Consider the following 19,469-nt stretch of genomic DNA (forward strand, 5'->3'; position numbering starts at 1 on the left):
TGTTCAGCTGTTTAATTCCTCTCAACTTCATACTTGCAAATACATAAGACTGTCTTGACTCAACAAACTCTCTTCCATGGAGAATGTCAAAAACAGAATGATACTTTAGAGACTAAACCAAAGTCCACTGACAATGCTGGGAGTCTTTTTCATTTAATGTGTTTTGTATTTCATACTAACAGAAAAGAGTGTTTTCATGAAACCATATCTATTGGCAAACCAAATATGAATCTTACCTTTAAGAAAAATAGAAACATCTTCCAACTGAGGCACATTATCCTCTCTGTATCCACAGTACTTGGTCAGCAGAGGAAAGTTTTTCAAATATTCACGACAAGCATGGGTGGGATAGAGTTTACTGAGTTCCCTAAACACCACCCCCCATGTTTTAATTTCTTCAGCTGTGTACTCCACTCTGGGAATGGGTTGACCACTGTAAAAAACACAATAATACAAAATACATTTGAATACAACCAGATTCTAGACAGACAGTGGATGGCAAAATTTCTGTGAAAAGTACTATTTAAATAAAGGCAGATAGAGACTATTAAAACTATTTAAAACTATTTTAAAATGACAGCTAGGTGTTTTTTTCTTAGAATTACTTCTTGATGTTATATTGTACATATTACATTCATTTCATAAGAACTGCATGTCTTCTTATTAAGCAATGAGATTATTTCTTAATCTTTGTACATATCGTAGTAGAAAGATGGATTTCTTATATGCCATGTTCCTATACAAGAGCAGTACTTCTCCATTTATTGCCACTGATGCCTTTGCAAGTGGTTAGCTGAAGATCCTGATTCAGTCTAACTTGTAGATTCAGTAAGACCATCAGCAGACTGAATGCTCTATGCATTCTTTAAAATACATAATATTGACACAGCATCATTACCTAGCATTTTACAAAGTTGAGATTAGGCAATTATGTAGATGTTTGGAAACGTGCGGATCTAATTAATATAGATATACATTGTTTAGACTGTTGCTTACATGTGCAGGTATGTTTGGAACCCCAAATTCATGCAGGACTACATCATGAGGAAGCTCACCTCAGAGCCATCAGCCTAGCCTAGGTGAAACTAACCCTCTAAATACACCTCTCCTTTTTTTTCTTCTACACCGTTCCCCTGCCTCCTCCCCCTTACACAGATGTACAGAAATTGCAAGCAGGAGCCTTCCAGGGTACCTGCTAATCTGTCTCTGACATCCAGGATTTGCCTTGTGTGGTTATGGCTAATTCAAAACTGACTGGCAGCGTGAAGAGTGTGAAGGGCTACTTCCAATTTGCACTGCCTTGTATTTAACTGTAAGGAATTTCCCATGCCATGGGCCATCATCTCACGTCATTAATTCCCCCTAGAAACTTTATAATCTTTCTCTGGATTTAATGTTCACCATCTATAGTATGCAATCTGTGCAGACTGCCTTCTCCTCAGGTATCCTCTTTTCCCGCACTGTAACGAAGTGCAGACTGGCAAAGGGATCCACAGGATCCTCCTCCGCCCCATCAGTCCCCATCTCTCACTCCTCTGCCACAGGGCTGGCAACGAGGGCACTCCCAGCCCAGTGCTGCAGCTTCCCCAGTATCGCAGACAGCACCTGAACAGGCGTATCGGGCTCGGGGAATCCCACTGCAGGAGAAGTGCAGTGCTGGGCTTTTGCTGGGGGGTTGGCTCCCCATCTCTGTCGTTGCCTGGTTCATAATCCTGTCTCCACCACATGAGGTAACAAGGAACGAGCCCTCATGTCACATGCGGTTGCTGCTATGCAGTCCCTACATGCACAAGAGAGGATCATCTGCCCTACATTCATTCTGGTTGTCCCCTCATCTTTATTGAAAACTTACCATTTAATCCCCTTGCCTTTCACTATATCAAAGGATGTTGATCCATGGCAGTTATCTGTCAGTCAAAGGCTACTTGGTATGAGGTACACATACTTGCTAAGGACTCACTGAACATCCAATACATCCGCTAGTTCCCCTTCAGCCGCTCTTTTGCGGACACGACAAGAATTGCAACACATTTAATAAAGCATTTCTCATCAACAGGAGCTGCACTGGGTCCGTGCCCATTCTGCGGTGGGAGTCAGTCCTCCAGGTCTAGTATCTGTCTTCACCTTTACACTCTATCAGCCTTAAGCTGCCTGCCAGTTCACGGAAAGCATAACACAGCTATTCTAAATTGTACTGTACATGACAGATACAAGCAGGTTGCTACTCCATCCACCTGGGGTTGCCAGAACACCATGCAGTAGCCTCATCCCTTTTCCTGACCTGACCGCTACTATCGATAATGCCAGTACAGGTCAGCACTGGCCCAGCAAAGAGGAAGAAATGTGTGCACCAGTGGAAAAACTCAGGTTTCTATTCAGCCTGTCACTAGAGAGGTATAAACACAATCAAGGATCTGAAGCTCGGCCACTGCTCACTAAAAGGTTTGTAACTTAGTTATTGTTTCAATTAATTCATTAGTACTGAAGTAAGGTTCACTGAACTTTAATTCCTTAATAGGATTTATGCCTAGGAGAGCTGATCTTATTTCCAGCCGATCATGATATTGCTTTCTTTATCAAGACAATCAAGGCAGCCAGACTTGAGGGAGAACCTATGCCTTTCTCACTCAGCTCTGCAAATCTCATTTTCCTCACCCTCTTATTTCAACAAGCAAGACCCACCTTGCGCTCAAACATTTCAATAAATCACAGAAATGGCCAGCCTGCATAGCCAGTTTTCTTGTGGCTGACTCTACAAGCTAACCAATCCTGAATTTTTATTTCCCCTTATTAAAATAGGGTCTTTCCATTTTGCCATGGTCATGAGCTATCAACTTACGAATTCCCTCTTAAACATCGTATTTTTCCTCCAGATTTAATTTTCTCAACACTTTTTCAATCCCTAATCAGTCTCAAAAGACTAATTAGCAAGATTAACACATTTTTCACTATCTTTAGGATAGAAGCTAAGTGAAGAAGGGAGGAATATTTTTTTTTTGGTCCATTTATTTCATATAGCTGATCTTCACTGCTGTGCTCTATTAACATGTCTTTCCCTTTAACACCCAGCACCAGCAAATATCTGCTCCTTCAAGTTCACTGCTTAGCGTTTTTCTCTCTCCACTACAGAGGCTTCTTTATGTTCAAGCAAAGCAGAGCATCTACTACTATAGAACAGTAGCAATTCATAAAGGAGATGCTGATCCAGGATTTTCAACTCAATTTTTTTTACAGAGCCAGTTCCTTGCAGCCAATTCTTTGCAGCCAAACCTCTTTGTTATTTTCTTAAGGAAACAAGTGTGGGTTGTTTTTTTTTTTTTTTTAACACTGGAAAATGAAAAGTAGAAACACATCAAGCCTCAGTAAGTGATGAGGAAGGTCACTTACCTGGAAGACACTCACAGATTCAAGGCAATGTCCTGAACTTACCCCTAAGGGAAGCAGTCCTGACAACAGAACTGTTCCTTTTGTATAAATAAGTAAATAGCCATTAGACCACAGAAGAGAGTGTGATGAGACTGCAATGTAGCGTTGAGACACCTATATAAATTCTGAGCTCCCCAGCACGGGTAGCAGAAACAGCTTAGCTGTAGCAGCACAGAGTCCTCCCTGAGCTGATTTGCCTTTCCTCAGCGTGGCTTAGGCTGAGCTGCAGGATGCTGAGAGCAAATGTGTCCCCGAGCTGTCTCTACATGCACACCCAGAGACAGACAGACTGTACAGCCCAGTAGATACGGCACATCCCTGGGATTAAGATGACCACTGCAGGAGACCTGAGGAGTATGAACGAGATTTTGCCCCATCTTAGGTAACTGCCCTAAGGACTGGCCTCCCAGTCATTTTGTGGTCCCCGGCTAAAAATATTTGAAGCATCTTGTTTTCCCTCTGCTCATAATAATAGGAAGAGTTTGAAATCTTTTAAAGGTTTGAAAAGATCAGTGGGATGAAGGAGTACTTCTGAGCAGTTTTGCTGAAGTACAAAGTCTGGCCCCCAAATAACCTCTGGTTGGGCTTGTTTGATTTTTGTAATTTGCCTGCAGAAATGGTTCTTGAGCCTTCAAAATCTAAATAAGGAAAATATTCCTTTCCCTTATCTGTTTCTTCTGGGAATATGGAGGATTACTCTACATGATTTTTGTGAAAAAATGTTTCTCATTGGTTTCAGGGTGAAAAAAACACAAACCTGAACCTGTGTAGCAGAAGACCAACCACTGCTTAGTGAGCCAGCTGTGTGATCTTTCCAGCACTTAGGCAGCCAAGAGGGAGAAGGGAGGAAGGCATTTCCAGCAACTTAACAGCTGTGAAATGCATGGCACTGCTGCTACCATCATGGGTAAATGCAGAACTATCGGACTTACTGAAAAAGCTCTCAGAGCACATACAGTCTGCCCTCATCCACAGGTACCTGCTTGACATTCCACACTGCAATAAATGCTAGGCAAGAAGCACTAACTCTACCACAAGCATCAGACTGAAAAAAAAGGATAATAAATCAATCAGCTGTAAACAAACAAACAAACAAACTGTCTCAATTTACATTTGAAAGCTGGCTAAACTGAAGACTTACCTTGGCAGCCTAGGAAGCTTCTCTACCAACCAGCTCCCTGCCCCCAGCAGGCAGCAGCTCAGTGTGCTGGATGAATGTCATGAGCACCCAGCTAAACAAATGCCACCATGGGCAGACCAACAGTAGCACTTACACACTTACTAGATTAGTAATAACTTAACGACAGGAATGGGACAAAGGTAAGGGAGAAATATAATCAGGATTATATGGCCACAAAGAAGAGTTAATCCACCTGTCCCCCCAGCCTTCTAGCGCCCATACACTAGCCTTATACTAAAAACAAAAAACCAGAACTGAAAAACCTTCAAAAATCCATTTCTGAATTGCTTCCTGACAGGCCATGCCTTCTACGAAGGGAGAAAAAAAATTGTTGTGTTTTATATTCTTTAAACAATGTTGACAGAAATCTCAAAGGAGAAAAATGAAAAACCTGAAGAAGTGTGATAAAATGGAAAAGAACATGAAATTAGGATGTTCTTTCCCTTGAGAACGAGGGCTTTGGCCTGTTGCAAATAAAACCTAGAGTACGATTAGAATTAATTGAATGCTTCTGTGACAAGAAAATTGCAACACAGTAGGTATTTGTAGGTAGCACAGAAAATTTCCTAACTTCCAGGGATGGTAGCAAATTGAAAATACTGACTTGACATGGGGAAAAAAAAAAAAATCAAAATAAGAAAACACATACAGTGCATTTGTGCACAGGCACCAGCTCCACTAACTACAGAGAAATCCACTGACTGAGTTCTGAGAAATTTAGAGCTGTGTTGGCAAAATTGATAAATGGCATTTTGCAGCGTCCAGTATAGTGAAGTGCATGAGAAGAAAATAGTAATTTGGGGTTTTAGTGAGCTTGTCCAACTACGTAGGGATGCTAGATATGTGCAGTGCATCAGTTTGTCATTAAGACATGCAAGCATTTGTAAAAGAGTTTCTTAAGTTCAAGCGGCTATGAATAAAATGCTGAAGAGATAGTGCTTACCTTTCAAATGCTTTACTTGCCCGTATCTGTACCGAAAATGTAACGGGATTTCAAGCATCAGGTTTGTCATTTATAGCCTACACTAAACTAGTCAAAGTTTAAAGGATGACTTTGTCTACTGTTAAATTTCATCCTACAGAATTAAGTAGAGCATGAATTCTAACTAGTCAGCAGCATGGGGAAGAATTATGCCAGTACTTACTATTTATAGCTCATGGCAACATCCACAAAGTACTTTCTTCTCTGTCGATAGACATTGTCTTTAAATCCCTTATGCAAGGAAGAAGAGAGTAATTTACAATAAGAACAGAAAATTAGCTGTAAGAATTAAAATTATAAAACATATCATTAAAGTGTTTATTTAGTACCTAATTATGTTGTATTTTGATTAACACTATCTACTGGACTGCAAGAGAAGATAAGGATTTCTTCACATTTTCCCCCACCAAAGTCCCACAGGAGTTTTTTCAAGACAAGTTCATGCATAGGTACAGTCATTCATCCAAGATGTTGAAAAAGGGAAACTTTTTCCTTGTCATTTTGTCTCACTCAGGTCTTCCTTAATCTGAATGGAGATCTACAGGCAGGCACAAAGCAGAATAATTTACCTATCCTCAACACATTTTTCTTCACTAGAAGAATCAAGCGCCCAGAGCTCATATGCAACCCATTTTGAAGATGCTACCTCAGCAGTTGCCATCTTAACCAACACATTAGGGACTGAGCGATCAGCCACCAACAGCAAATATGCATATTGCTCCAATTTGAGTTACAAAGGAAGGGCTCTACCTCGTGGGCTACAGTAGGCTCATACCTTTTCCGTATTAAGCGCAAGAGAGCTGTATAACACATACACACCAGCCAGTTACAGCCCTCTGAGCTATTCAAAACTAAACCAAGATCTCTTCTATACCTGTAAAAGATGTAGACACTTCAGGTTTTGGACTACATAAAGAATTATCTATTTTTAAGGCAGAACTGTCAACCTCTTGAAGATGAAAAAGGGTAACAAGTCATCTAAGTTCCCCAGTTAGGAGCCCAGAAAGTGCATTTAAGTTTCCCCTAGTCAGAGCTGAAAAGTAAAATGCATTTTTTCCTTACTGCTCACATACACAAACACAAATCACTGAAGGGAATGAAAAGATAATGTCATTTGATTTGAAATATTTGTATGAGCTTCCAGAAAACTCAGAAGGCATTTTACTGCCCCATAACCAAAGCTGCACTGCTGGGGCAGAGTAAGGGAGGATGTCAGAGGACTGCAGAAAACCCTCAAGCCTCCACTCCTACACAGAAGAGCTTTTTGACTGGCAAAAAGTTGCTGTAATCTGGGGGAGCCTCCTTGTCTGCTTAATACCTTTTGACATAAGCATTGAGTTGCTCAGCTGCAGACAGTTAAGAGCTGAAAAGTAACGGAAGACAGCACAGGGGATTTAAAAGCCTGTCACATGTAGTGAAACTGAGACTCAAACCATTAGCCAATATGGAGTGGGTTAGGGCTATGCTGCTGAAGTGGTGCTATACTGGTTCTGTAATAGGGTAATTCTCTTGGTCCTCTTGACACCTACACACCACCACTAAGGAACAGGGCAGGCACCAGAAGTGGCCTGTGAAAGGCCAGTCACAGATTTTACAGTTTTTTCCCCCCATCTCCAATACTTAGCATGCTGCATAGGCTAACAAATGGTGTGTAAATTATGTTTATAAGAGTTCCCCCAAGTGTAAAATATATATTCATATAATGCAAATGTCTTTTTTCATTGTCTGTAAAACCGAAGGCAGATTTTCAGCAGAGCACTCAAGTATTTAATGAAGGCACCAGCTCAGAACATAAAACAGTATCAAATGGCCCGTCACAGTCATCGACTCAAGGCTAGAATGAGCTGCCACTACACCCTCTGTTTGAACCAAATTACTGTTAATGGTTGAAGGTAATCAACAGGCTTTTCCATCCCGAGAAAACGTAAGGTAAATCCTAGTTTGTCATCAAGAAGTGCATGGCAGAAACCAGGATCCAGGAACGCGCTCCCCAGCTGCGGGAAGGGCTCACACATGGCAGGGATGGCTGCGAACCAAGCGAGGCGATGATGATTATCATGGCTGATACACGGGCAGGTGACACTGGAGACAGGGAAGTGGGGCTGCCACAGGACACAGCAATGAGGTTCGTTTGCTCGCGTGCCCAGGCGTGAGGGTCTGCACCCGAGCTCCCACCACGGCATGGCCAATGGAGCAGCTGTGGAGCAGATGGGACAGAAGGCAGCAGTCCGAGTGCCATTTCTGCACCAAGGGAGAGCCCCAAAGCCAGGGCCACCAGGAGGACCTGCCTCTCCTCGGCCAAGGCAGCCACCAGGAAGGAGTCTGCACAGGCACTGTAGTACCACAGTACACAGATGCATCACTAGGAAGCCCCCTACAACAAACTGATCTTTCTGCAGTCACTTACAAACTCTTCGGGGCCATTTTTCACCATCTTGGACAATGCCAACAAAAATGTGTGTGACAAAAAAATTCAAAGGAGACTGTCACCTACAGCTAGAGTTTAATCTGATTCTATAAGGCTGACAGTCTTACAGTCAGATATCTTGGTTCATTACCTACCTCCCTTCAGCTGGAAGTTTCCTACAATACCAGTGTAATCCAGCCTATTTTAAGAATGAATACAACTAGCTACCACCCCTATCTTTCAGCCAAATGGTCCAAAGGTAGAAACTTGGATTTATAATAAGTGAAAATGTTGTAACACAAATGCTTGCAATCATCTACCATCTAAAGACTGAGGGGTTAAGCATTTATGGACATCAGCCAAAAGAAGTAAAACAATAACAAATCTATTTTTCTGCCTTTTGCACTGAGCATTTGGCACTACAGCAGATACAGCTTGTGTGAATCGCAGGCTTGTCTCCTGTCACCAAAGTCAGGAAACAACATGAGACACCTTCCCATCTGCTGCATTCATGCAGAAACAGGAACATGTTGCTCTGTTTTATTTTGTAATTACCTCCTGAGTGCCCAAGGAAGTCTTCCTTCATAATTCTTTCTTCTCTGACACTTATGTTAATATCAATTCTTACCTAAGACCTACTTTTGGCAGAACCAAAGGTCACATTGATCTAAACTCTTCAGAGTTTGAAACCTTTCTATCAACTAGTTACTTAAAAAAATAAATAAATGAAAGCAGCACAAAAGGGGACATAGTTGTTAAACACTGAATATGTTTTCTGGAGGACCTCCTTTTTGGGTGTCCTACTACAGAAAAGGAAAATCAATTCACCAAAACTACTGAAGAGAACTAAATCCCCACCTTCTGAAAACCATATGCTCAAAAAAGCACTCAATCAGCAGTCAAGAGGCTTTTTATTTGACTGGCAAATAACCCGAACAAATTATCTGCAAGACAATTTTATGTTACACTTACGGGGTGATCTGCATCCAGCTCAGATCCATACATCAAAACTCTCTGTGAGCATTTGTCTAATTCAGATATCTTCCTGGGGAACCAAGGGACACAGTCGAGATCTGTAGAAGACAGAATATGAGTTGAATGTACTGGAGTGTAAGACTGTGGAGATACCTGTGCAAAACATTTGTCAGTGTCTAAATCAAGTGATACAAAAGCAGCCTTGCCTTCTTCATCAGTCCAGATGTTTTCTGGCGGATTGAGAGATACGATATTAGTTTGAAACTTGAGCAACTGGATTAGTTCATTAAATTCTTTCTTACTGCAGTCGCAGTCCACAAAAATTTCCACTTCTGAGTTCCTTCTCTTCGATTTTCGTGATTCAATATGAACCATACTCACATGTTTCTCCTGTGGAAAGATGAAATAACGGATGAAATACAAACATACCAGCTAGAAGGGCAATATTGATGGCATATTCCTCAGGAAAGTTTTTCCCAGTTATTAAAAGGTGCTTTCATTGAAAGTATTCACTTTGTATTTACACAATTAGTTAGTGACACTTAAATACTGAAGACAAAAAAATCTGTATACTGAAAATAAAAATAAAACTATTATATTTACTGAAGAAATTAAACCAATTATTTAAGTTTATCTACCGAGACAATCTCTTACAGAGGAGAGTATAACATCAAAATTTTTAAAAAGATAAAAAAAATCTAATGCAATTTTATATTTACCTTTGCTATAAATACTAAATTCTAATGCAATTTTATGAGGCAATATGCACAGTAATAATGTTAATATAAGTAGATTTGAGTGTGCTTCTTTAAACAGATGCTATTAAACATGTGCTACTTCAGTATCTCTTATGATCATGTGAGGAAGAAAATATTTTTGTGAGGACAGCTGTACATCAGTCCTCACCTATGTTTCTTGCAGTAATTATCAATAACCCGAAGTGTTAATAGTAATAAAATTGTAATAAAATTATAACCTAATTTAATCTATTCTCTATTACAATGTCCCCATCAAAACTAAACAATGCAGCAAACATGAGTGTGTGAACACTTCTAGCATGAAAACTTTCTTAGGGGGTATCTCTCCCACCACAACTACTGGTCTGCCAAGGGTGTCACACAACAACAGATAACTGTAACGTGTTATGGCTGACCTGATCTAGCGTTGTGATAGCCTTGTTTCAAAACAGGAGGTTGGACTAGATGACTGCTTTCAACCAATATTTCTGTTGACTCCGATTTTTTCCCTTTTTTTGCCAGACAGAAACTATCTGTTACTTTTCACAACTATCCTTTCACTTGCTCAGTGAAGCCAATAAAGCATTTTCTGACTTCCAAACGGGGAGAACTCCATGTTTGTACTTCCACCTGCCTGCTGTATTTTACATAAATGTCCATTTCAGATGGAGGTCCCCGCTGGTACAGCTAACCAGCAGGCCCTGCTTTTACACCTCTGGATGGATATAAATCCTTTCACCGGCATGCTCCATAAGGTATGTATACAACGTATCTCCTTAGCTAACCCATTCACGTAACAAATTCACTCTGATCTACCCTAGGTTGAGTAGAAAACAAACCCTGTGCTCCCCTCACAGCACTCAAATCGTTAATGACTACATGAATGGGGATGATATCTCTGCAACATCTTCCAGCCATGTTTTAAGAGTGAGTTACATGCCCATTCCCAAGAAGGGGGAGCTGCTGAAGTCCAAGATTTCAGGTATGAACCCATTCAAGCATTTAAGCCAGAGCTGCAGTTAGAGACACTTACCCCTTGGGCATTGGTATTGCCCAGTGCTCCCACACTTACACCGCTCTGATGGCGGGCTCTGAGCCAGCTCCTAACTTTCTCTTCACTGCACAGCACAGACTGAACAACCCAAGACTTTTATCGTACTGCTTTGCTTTAACTATCCTCAGACATGCCTTCAAGCCCTCTTCAATTTATTAATAAGGCAAGCAAACTACGTGCAGCACCAGCAGTCTGACCGAAAAACACTGACTGCATGGGGATCTATATGGGGACCAATACTTCACCATTTATGTTCTAGTTAGACACATAGAGCCCTGATCCTGCACCCACCTAAAGATGCGTTTAACTTCATGACCAAACATTGTCCTGCACCGAGGCTGCCACCACCACCTGACTGTACGTAATTTAGATTCTGAACGGCTCTCTGAAAGTGCCTCCTTTCATTGTGGCCTGCACAGACACCTTCAAATCTAATTTACAGTGTTGAGAATCACATGACGGACATCTAAAGCGAATGGTGTGAACATCAGCATCACTGTTAAACTTTAGTCCACAAAACCCTTCACGAGCCCAAAATGCTTTGTTGAATGGTCCATAAAATTTTAAGTTACTTTTATTCAATTCTGCAGAGTATAACCACACTCTATTCCTTCTGCCACGGTCCATTAGATTTATACTAACAAACAACCTGACCTCAGTAGCCTTCCTCAGTCCAGTCAGTGTAATGATTTGTAAGCTTTACCTGGAAGAGTCGGAGAGCTTTCACTAATCCACCAACTTCATTCTTCAAGGAAAACACCACGGCTGTCTTTCCACCTTCAGAAACAGATTCACCTTTCCCGTTTCCCTTATTCCCTTTCTTTTCCTCATTTTTCCCAGAACTGGATCTGTTTAGCTACAAATGGATAAAGAACAACATAATCTCAGAGGCAAACGGGCATTTCCCAAAATTAAGTCTTTTTACGCAAAGAAAAATTTTTGTTAGAAAATAGCTGGAATGGAACTTATCCAGACTTATTTTAAAAGGTAATGCATTGACTTGAAATCAGAATCACAGGTCAAAGGCAGCTGCTAGAAATGATTATGTAAGAGGCCAGTCCGTAAAAAAGAGCTTAAGGAAAAGCATATGAATGTTTAAGATACAAATATGATTATATTATTAGGGCAATGCTATCATTAGTAATAAATATGATGCTAATGGAGACAGTCTAAATTACTGCAAAATTGCAGTGATGCTATTCTAACCTGTACCAGTCAATTTACAATGATTTACACTGGTCTGTATTTTTGTATTAACCGTTAAATTTAAAACACAAACTTTATGTTCTCTGTTGTAGTACAATTAATGTTGCCATGTAATGTCATTTTTCCTGAGAAAACAAAATGTCTGTTGATTATACAAACAAGGACATAAATATAAGCATAGACTGCATCATAGAATCACAGAATACCAGGTTGGAAGGGACCTCAAGGATCACCTGGTCCAACCTTTCTTGGCAAAAGCACAGTCTAGACAAGATGGCCTAACACCCCGTCCAGCCGAATCTTAAAAGTGTCTGATGTTGGAGAATCCACCACTTCCCTGGGGAGATTATTCTAATGGCTGATTGTTCTCATTGTGAAAAACTGCACCTCCCATAGAAGATGAGCTGGCTGAGGAACTCAAAAAAAAAATACAGAAAATGACACCATACTTGGCCACTCCTACATTCTTCTCACGATTTAGGGGTCAAAGACTGCTTTAAGCCAAATTTCAGCCAGCATTTTCCAAAAAAATGTCATTATATCAGCTTAAATCTTGTTGAGATGCCAACAGTACAGCCTTTATAGACAATTTTTATAAGATTGACCATGATTTTCAAAAAACAGCCTGCATTTTCCAATACCCAGGTTGTGACTCCTGGAGAAACTAAATCTCCAGTGAGATGCTAACTGCTTTTTTATCATCCATAACACAGTCACTGAAAAAATGTGAAGATAGAAATTAAGAATCATATACAACTATTCCACGTGGATTAAATTGTCCTTTAGTAAATTGTAAAGCAGCTTACAGAAAATAACCTGAAAATGAAGTTTTTAAACAGGCTTCATAACACTTGATGAAAACCAAGTTAAATCCTTTCTTTTTTCCTTACAGGTAGGTTATCCCACTTGCATAATGTCTGTGGACCTGCAAAAATGGACTTCAGCAAAGGGTCTCCCTGTGCTTCTAGAAGATTTTACAAGGTTTTATCAAGTGCTTCATGAGCCAGCAAAAAATTAGTAAGCTTCAGCCCGACTCGTTTTCAAACCAGGTGATATAAAATGATTTTCTCAAAAATGTCACTGATAGTGACAAGGCATTTGTATCACATCCATCTTAATGCATCCACATGGTTCATGTCAATTTGGTTTACTTTTTTACTCAATCCTAGCCCACTCTACTTTTAAGGTACAAGAATGCACTGAATTAAAAAGAAGGCTAGTTAAAATGCATAATCTTACCAAAAGCCACTCTTTAAATGGCACGGGTTAAACCAGCCACATTTAAACTAGTTACTGGACATGCTAAAAAGTCCCTGTGGTCTTTTCTAATCATTAGACTACACAGAAACAATCTGGAAAAGCAATTATGTTTGTAGAATGACATATGACGGGTTTCAAACATGCTCACTTTTTAGTAATTGAGCTTATTTGATTCTGCTCAGTAGGACGTTTGCTCAGGGATAGTTCAGCGGAAGGTCACTTTTGTTTTAACTTCAATAATATTTGGGATTTGGCTGAATCCTTTTCACATGCATCAAACACACAACCTCCACATGAAGTGACAAAGGTGCCATTTTTATAGCATCTGTGATTTCTCACTGCATCCTGCTTTCTAGAAGCTATGTACCGAGGATCACGTAGTCAACTGAGTGTCTGAAAATCTAAATACCATTGATTCCTCTGGGAAACGAGAGCACTTGGCACCTTCCAAGACTGTCACAGGTTGCCTAATACTCTCAAGCAAGCATTACCCGAAGTGATGACTGAAAGACCCTCTAAAGCATATGAAAACTAGAATACCTATTTGTTAGAAGCCCAGCAGAAGAGGCTGTGACATTGCAAGAACTCAAATCTTATCAGCCATGCTCATTAGTACACTTCATAATTAAATAATGAGTAGCAGGTCAATTTTCCTAATGAAAATGAATTATCTGGAGCAAGTGCAAGTACTCAGGAATAAAAGTCATCTATAGCAGAACTCAGAGAAGAAAGTAGCTCAAATATAGACAGTAAAGCAAATTTATCATATTTAATTCAATATTTCCAACAGAAACAGAGCATGTATGAATAGGGATACTTCACATTTTTCTATAAAGACAACAGGCCAGTTCACAACTGGTACAAACTGGTGCATGCTCTTCATTCTACTCAAGTGATCTGAATCTTCACGCGTTGCAAAATTTTACAGGAGGCGAAGTCTTCATAATCCTAAACATTTCATGTATTGAGAGCAGATTACATTATTAGCACCTATTAACATTCTTTACTCTTATTAAATTCCTATTCAAATACGTTTACCTGTAAGCATACAGAACTTTATCCCGTGCTTGAAATCACCGAAGCACCTGTTGCACCCATACCATCATCTTACAGAGAACTGCTTCTACCTCCCGAGAGGGTTTTCAAGAGGCAAACTGCATGATTCTCGCACCCCTGCTAGTGGGCAGAAGCTGGGAAACCTCAAAGCCAGAGCTGCTCAGCCATGGAAGTGCCACAGGCACCAACGCAGCCTCAGCGCACGCGATTAGTGTGCTGCCAAAAAAAGTTTTATGTTATCGCGCTCTGAGGTTTGCGACTGCCTCAAAAAGACCGATTCGGCTGACGCACACAGCCCGCAGGAGTAACCAAAGCCTTTCAAAATTCAAGCACTTAAAACCACCCGAACCGGACCCCAATGCTGTTGTATTCCAGCAGCCGCACGGTTCGCTCCCGCAGTAAGGCTTGGATTTCTAACGCAACTTCCATTCAGAGACACCCTGAAGGCAGCCTTTCGAACGAGGACCGGTCGGACGGCCAAATTCGCTCCGCCGGCCCCTGCTGAAACTGCTGAAAAACTCCTCGCCTGACCTTAAAGCGAAGAGGAAGGGGGACGGCTCCCTGGCACCGGGCCCCCCGACCCACCGGCTCTCCCCCCGCTCCCGGCCCCGCCACTTACGGTGAGGCCGCCGCCGGCGGGCCGCTCCTCCGGCAGGGCCGAGTCCAGCGAGAAGCCCCTCCGCGCCCAGTACTTACTGGAGAACATCATCATGGCGGGCTGCATGGGGCCGGGCGGGAAGGGGGGTGGGCAGCGCCGCGCTCTGCCCGCCTCGCCCCGCGGCGGCTCCTTTTATACGCCCCCGCGGAGACTGATGGAAACCCGATTAGGGGGAGACCCGTCGCCGGGTGACGAGAGCCGCCGGGAGATAGACGCCCACCGTTCCCGCTTACCTCAGCCGCCGGCGGGGCGGGAACGGGACGGGGAGCGCGGTGGCCGCCGGGCGCTGCCCAGCCTCGCCGACCCCCCCCCCCCCACCAGCACCCACACAGACAGACAGACAGACCCCGACCGACGGCCATGAGGGCGGCGGGCACCTCGGGGGAGCTGTGCCGACCGCCAGCCCGGAGAACCCCCCGCTGTGGGACGGCTCCCACGCCTGGGGCTGCCTTCGGGCGACGGCCTCCAGCCTTCCCCTCACACCGCTTCCCGCCTCGGCCCGGCCGGCGCTCACCCGGCGCCGGCCGCCTGCCTCGGGCGGGGAAATACCGCTTTGAAGCCGGGAAGCCATCTCCTTCCAGCGTGGGTAGGGGGGCAACAGGGCAGGGGAGGGCTTCCAGCCCCCGGGGCTCTGGCGAGCGGCAGCGGGCTCGGCGGTGCCGGGACGGGGCCCGGCCGGGACCCGGGGACAGCATGGCGAGGAAGCGTCGGGACCGAGAGTCTACAGGGAAAAGTTGTGTAGAGATGTTGATGGGAGAGACGGTTTCACGTAGAAATTCATTTCTCTGCCGTTTAGGGAGTACTGCGTTGAAAAACGGGGGCTGGTTCGGGGAAGGTGTAATAAGGGACAGAAATTATATCTCGTAATGAAAGACCTTACGTACCTTATATATTGAAGGCTGACTGGTGGCACGCAAAGGGCACTGCCACTGAAAGAGAATGCTTAACCGGAGAAAGCTTTTTAATCAAGGCAGCGGAGGCTGTGGTGTCCGCCTGAGCTGCGTCAGGGCCAGACTCCCGTCGGACAACTCTCCTCTAACCACAACATCAGTAAATCAGTTAATCACCTAAGAAAGTAGAACAATCCCATACCGATCCTGGAGGTCTTTTACATTTTTATGTATGTAGTGACTTCTCTTGTCTCCGAAATACTCATGTCTCGGGGTAAAGATTGTTTTGGTGTTTTTTTCAAGAATTCGTTTACTACTTCATTTCAGACTACTATTAGAAGTTTTAAGTGAGCAGAAGGCAACTGCTTAAACAGTAACTTGGCTGCAGCGTTAAGGTACTGGCTCAGTCTCTCAACTCTACTTGCGAAATTGTTTTAGGGTTTTTAATTTCTCTTACACTAACATTCTGAGGTCAAACACTCATTTTGTCACCTACCACTGTCACTTACTCTGCCTGTAATTTCCTCCCTGCTCCTCTCATTTTCCAAAACTGTTCCATGACCTACTTTGAATAAATAAGTTACCTTACAGAGTGTAGGACTGAACAGCGCATCTGGATCGCAAGCACCATTTCAGTAAATTTCCTTCAAACACATACAGTTTTCTCTGTTCCAATGCACCAGGCAAGGGGAAACGGTCACTGCTTCCCCTTGAAAAGCACCATCAGTGACTCGCCCTGCAGCCTCCCCGAACAGGGGCCACCTAGCCAAATGCGACAGCCGGCATCTTGTGGCCTCAACTTGGTACACATACAGATTGAGAAGAAAAAGTTAAAAGTCAGATCCCCCGAAGCTGAGACACTGAGCAGGGAGCTGCACAAGGCAAGCAGGAGGTATCGCTCATTGTACTAAGCCTCACATCACATTTAACTCTCAGCTGCAGATTGCCTCCTCTCACAACCTCCATTCCTCAGCATCTTACAACTAGCATTTACAGATCTGCGTCGTGAGGGAATTCATTTTGCTCTTAAAAAGAGACCAACACGGAAGCACAACAGAAGATTTGCGACCATTTCATAGCTCCCGTGGAGTTTCACAGAATTTTACTGTTTGTCACAACCAGTAACAAAAACCAGGAAAAGCTTCCAGTCTAAACTGGCCACTGCCAGTCAGATGACCCCCTTAAAATGGACAGTCATGCTCGATGTTAAGGACTGGGACAGGTTCACAGCTGCCTCAGAACTGGTGGGAGGCCTGAAGTAAACCCTTTTAGCTTCATTTTTCCAGAGTTTCCCATGTGTGAAATGAAATGAGGATCCTTTCTTCTGCTTGACAGTAAGATTGTAATAATATTTGGTTCCTCTACCTGCTCCTGCAATGCAAATTAATAATTTTCATTCTGCTAACCCACAAAGTTTTACTTCATTTTCCCAGTTAGGGGAAAACATGTCTATGTGCAATAGTTCAGTTTCACATCCTAAGTTATCAAGACAGATTCTCTGTCATGTTTATTCATTATTTTTAATAATGACAAGCATATCAGAGTCTTTGAACTTTGATATTCGTACCTGCTATGCCTGAGATACCTAGACACAGTTCCTGCAGTCGAACAGTTTACAAGAGTGAAACCACTTAGCACTCTCCAAATGCTCCAGTGACAAAACCGAGCTCAGCTAAGCAGGCTTTTCTCCTACCGGCATGACAGAGCATGATTTTATCTACTGTTAGATGCTAGCTCTGCAGCTGGGACATCACACAAATCATTGACCCTACTACCCGGTACCCTTACTATCTGTCACAGCTCCATGCGGTAACTAGAGCGTGGCAAAGGTTTTCTGTCTCTCATAACCTCTTCAGGATGACTCATGAATGCAAAACAAAGGTGCATTATGTCAGCAGGTACTTACAACAGGCAGGGAAGACTAAAATTCAACTATTTTAACCATGCTGCCTGTCCATGAATGCCACAGAGAGATTGCTTCTCCCTGGAGAGGAAGTTGTTCTTTTGCAACTTGTATTTTGTAGGTGGACTTTCCCATATCAATGCCAGATCGAAAGACATACATTTATGGACTGAAAATGTTCATTTCTTCTTTGTTCTAGCTACAGTGCAACAGGGCTGGCATATGGCTCTGGGAATACTGCTAAACTACAGATTTTGTTCAGAGCTCAACTAATTTTTCTATAGTTCACAGTGCTGTATATGTAACACGAGTGAACACTTAAAATTGCCTAACAAAAAAAATGGAAGTTCATTGAAGCAGCTATTCAAAAATATCTGTTCTAGAATGTATGTCAGGGTGTGTCGGGTGGTTTAACCCCAGCCAGCAGCTAAGCACCACACAGCCGCTTACTCACTTCCCTCCCACCCAGTGGGATGGGGAGAGAATCAGAAGAAAAAAAGTAAAGCTCATGGATTGAGATAAGAACAGTTTAATAGAACAGAAAGGAAGAAACTGATGATAATAACAATAATAAAATGACAATAATAATAAAAGGATTGGAATATACAAGTGATGCACAATGCAATTGCTCACTTCTTGCCGACCGATGCCCAGTTAGTTCCCGAGCAGCGATCCCCCCTGCAGGCCAGCTCCCCCCAGTTTATATACTGGGCATGACGTCACATGGTATGGAATACCCCTGTGGCCAGTTTGGGTCAGCTCTTCTGGCTGTGTCCCCCCCCCAACTCCTTGTGCCCCTCCAGCCCTCTTGCTGGCTGGGCATGAGAAGCTGAAAAACCCTTGACTTGGTATAAACACTACTGAGCAACAACTAAAACATCAGTGTGTTTTCAACATTGTTCTCCTACTGAATCCAAAACATAACACTATACCAGTTACTAGAAAGAAAATTAACTCCATCCCAGCCGAAACCAGGACAGGGTGCCACACAGCAATCTTATTTCACTTTGGGAAATGGAGTTAATGTTGATAGCGAGAAATAACAAGATAAGCTTACTTTGACTTCCAGAAGGAATCTTATTGCCTATAATCAGAATTCAGAAACTGCAAGATCCTCTTTAGTTTACACACACATATTTTCTCTTCCTCTCATGAGAGAACAGAGTCACTGTTGTCTGAAATCCCAAGCTAAGCAATTTTTAAGCTTAAAATACTGCAGAATTCTCAAGTGGAAGTTTAAATCCAAAGCAAGTTTGGGAGAAGTTTTCAATGTTTGAGCCATTTTTTCCCCCATAGAGATAGTGACTGTCTATTTCAGCAGTTTTCCTTAAAACTATTTGTAACATTTACTGTAGTTTGATGACATATACTAGCAACCTTAAGACCGTCCATTTGATTTTAACAGGAGGATAAAATTCACAGTGCAGAGTAGCTAGTATACACCAAGAAATAATCTGAATTTACCTCTGGCTCTCCCAGGTCACCACCAAGTCTTTGTCTACAGGTGTGCTACAGCAGGAAGGAGAACTTTCAAGTCATCATGTGGCAGAACAGGGAAAGAAATGAACCTATGAAAAAGTATCAAAAAAGCATAAAGAAAGACAGACTTCACAAGGATCTAAACATGAAAAGAACAACATTATTCAGTGTAAGGTCAAAAAGGCAAGGAGGAGAACACATATGCTTATTGTTAATGCAAGAGATGTTGACACAAGCAGAAAATAGAAGTCTCAAT

The 19,469-nt window shown here is 42.4% G+C and overlaps 1 protein-coding gene across 2 annotated transcripts in view; it reads right to left on the minus strand.

Annotated features, from left to right (window-relative positions):
• Window positions 1-15,155, minus strand: part of TPH2 (tryptophan hydroxylase 2) — a 73,412-nt gene extending 58,257 nt beyond the window's left edge. For both annotated transcript variants that reach the window (XM_030003190.1, XM_030003191.2), the window contains exons 1-6: window positions 14,903-15,155; window positions 11,465-11,617; window positions 9,177-9,360; window positions 8,968-9,068; window positions 5,752-5,819; window positions 237-433 (exon numbers count right to left, since the gene is read on the minus strand). In XM_030003190.1, coding sequence (XP_029859050.1) covers window positions 237-433; window positions 5,752-5,819; window positions 8,968-9,068; window positions 9,177-9,360; window positions 11,465-11,617; window positions 14,903-15,007 — 808 coding nt within the window. In that variant the 5' untranslated portion in view covers window positions 15,008-15,155. The remainder of the gene's footprint in view (window positions 1-236; window positions 434-5,751; window positions 5,820-8,967; window positions 9,069-9,176; window positions 9,361-11,464; window positions 11,618-14,902) is intronic.
• Between the last annotated feature and the right edge of the window lie 4,314 nt (window positions 15,156-19,469).

Source organism: Aquila chrysaetos, chromosome 26 (assembly GCF_900496995.4).
Source record: "Aquila chrysaetos chrysaetos chromosome 26, bAquChr1.4, whole genome shotgun sequence".
Taxonomy (NCBI): domain Eukaryota; kingdom Metazoa; phylum Chordata; class Aves; order Accipitriformes; family Accipitridae; genus Aquila; species Aquila chrysaetos.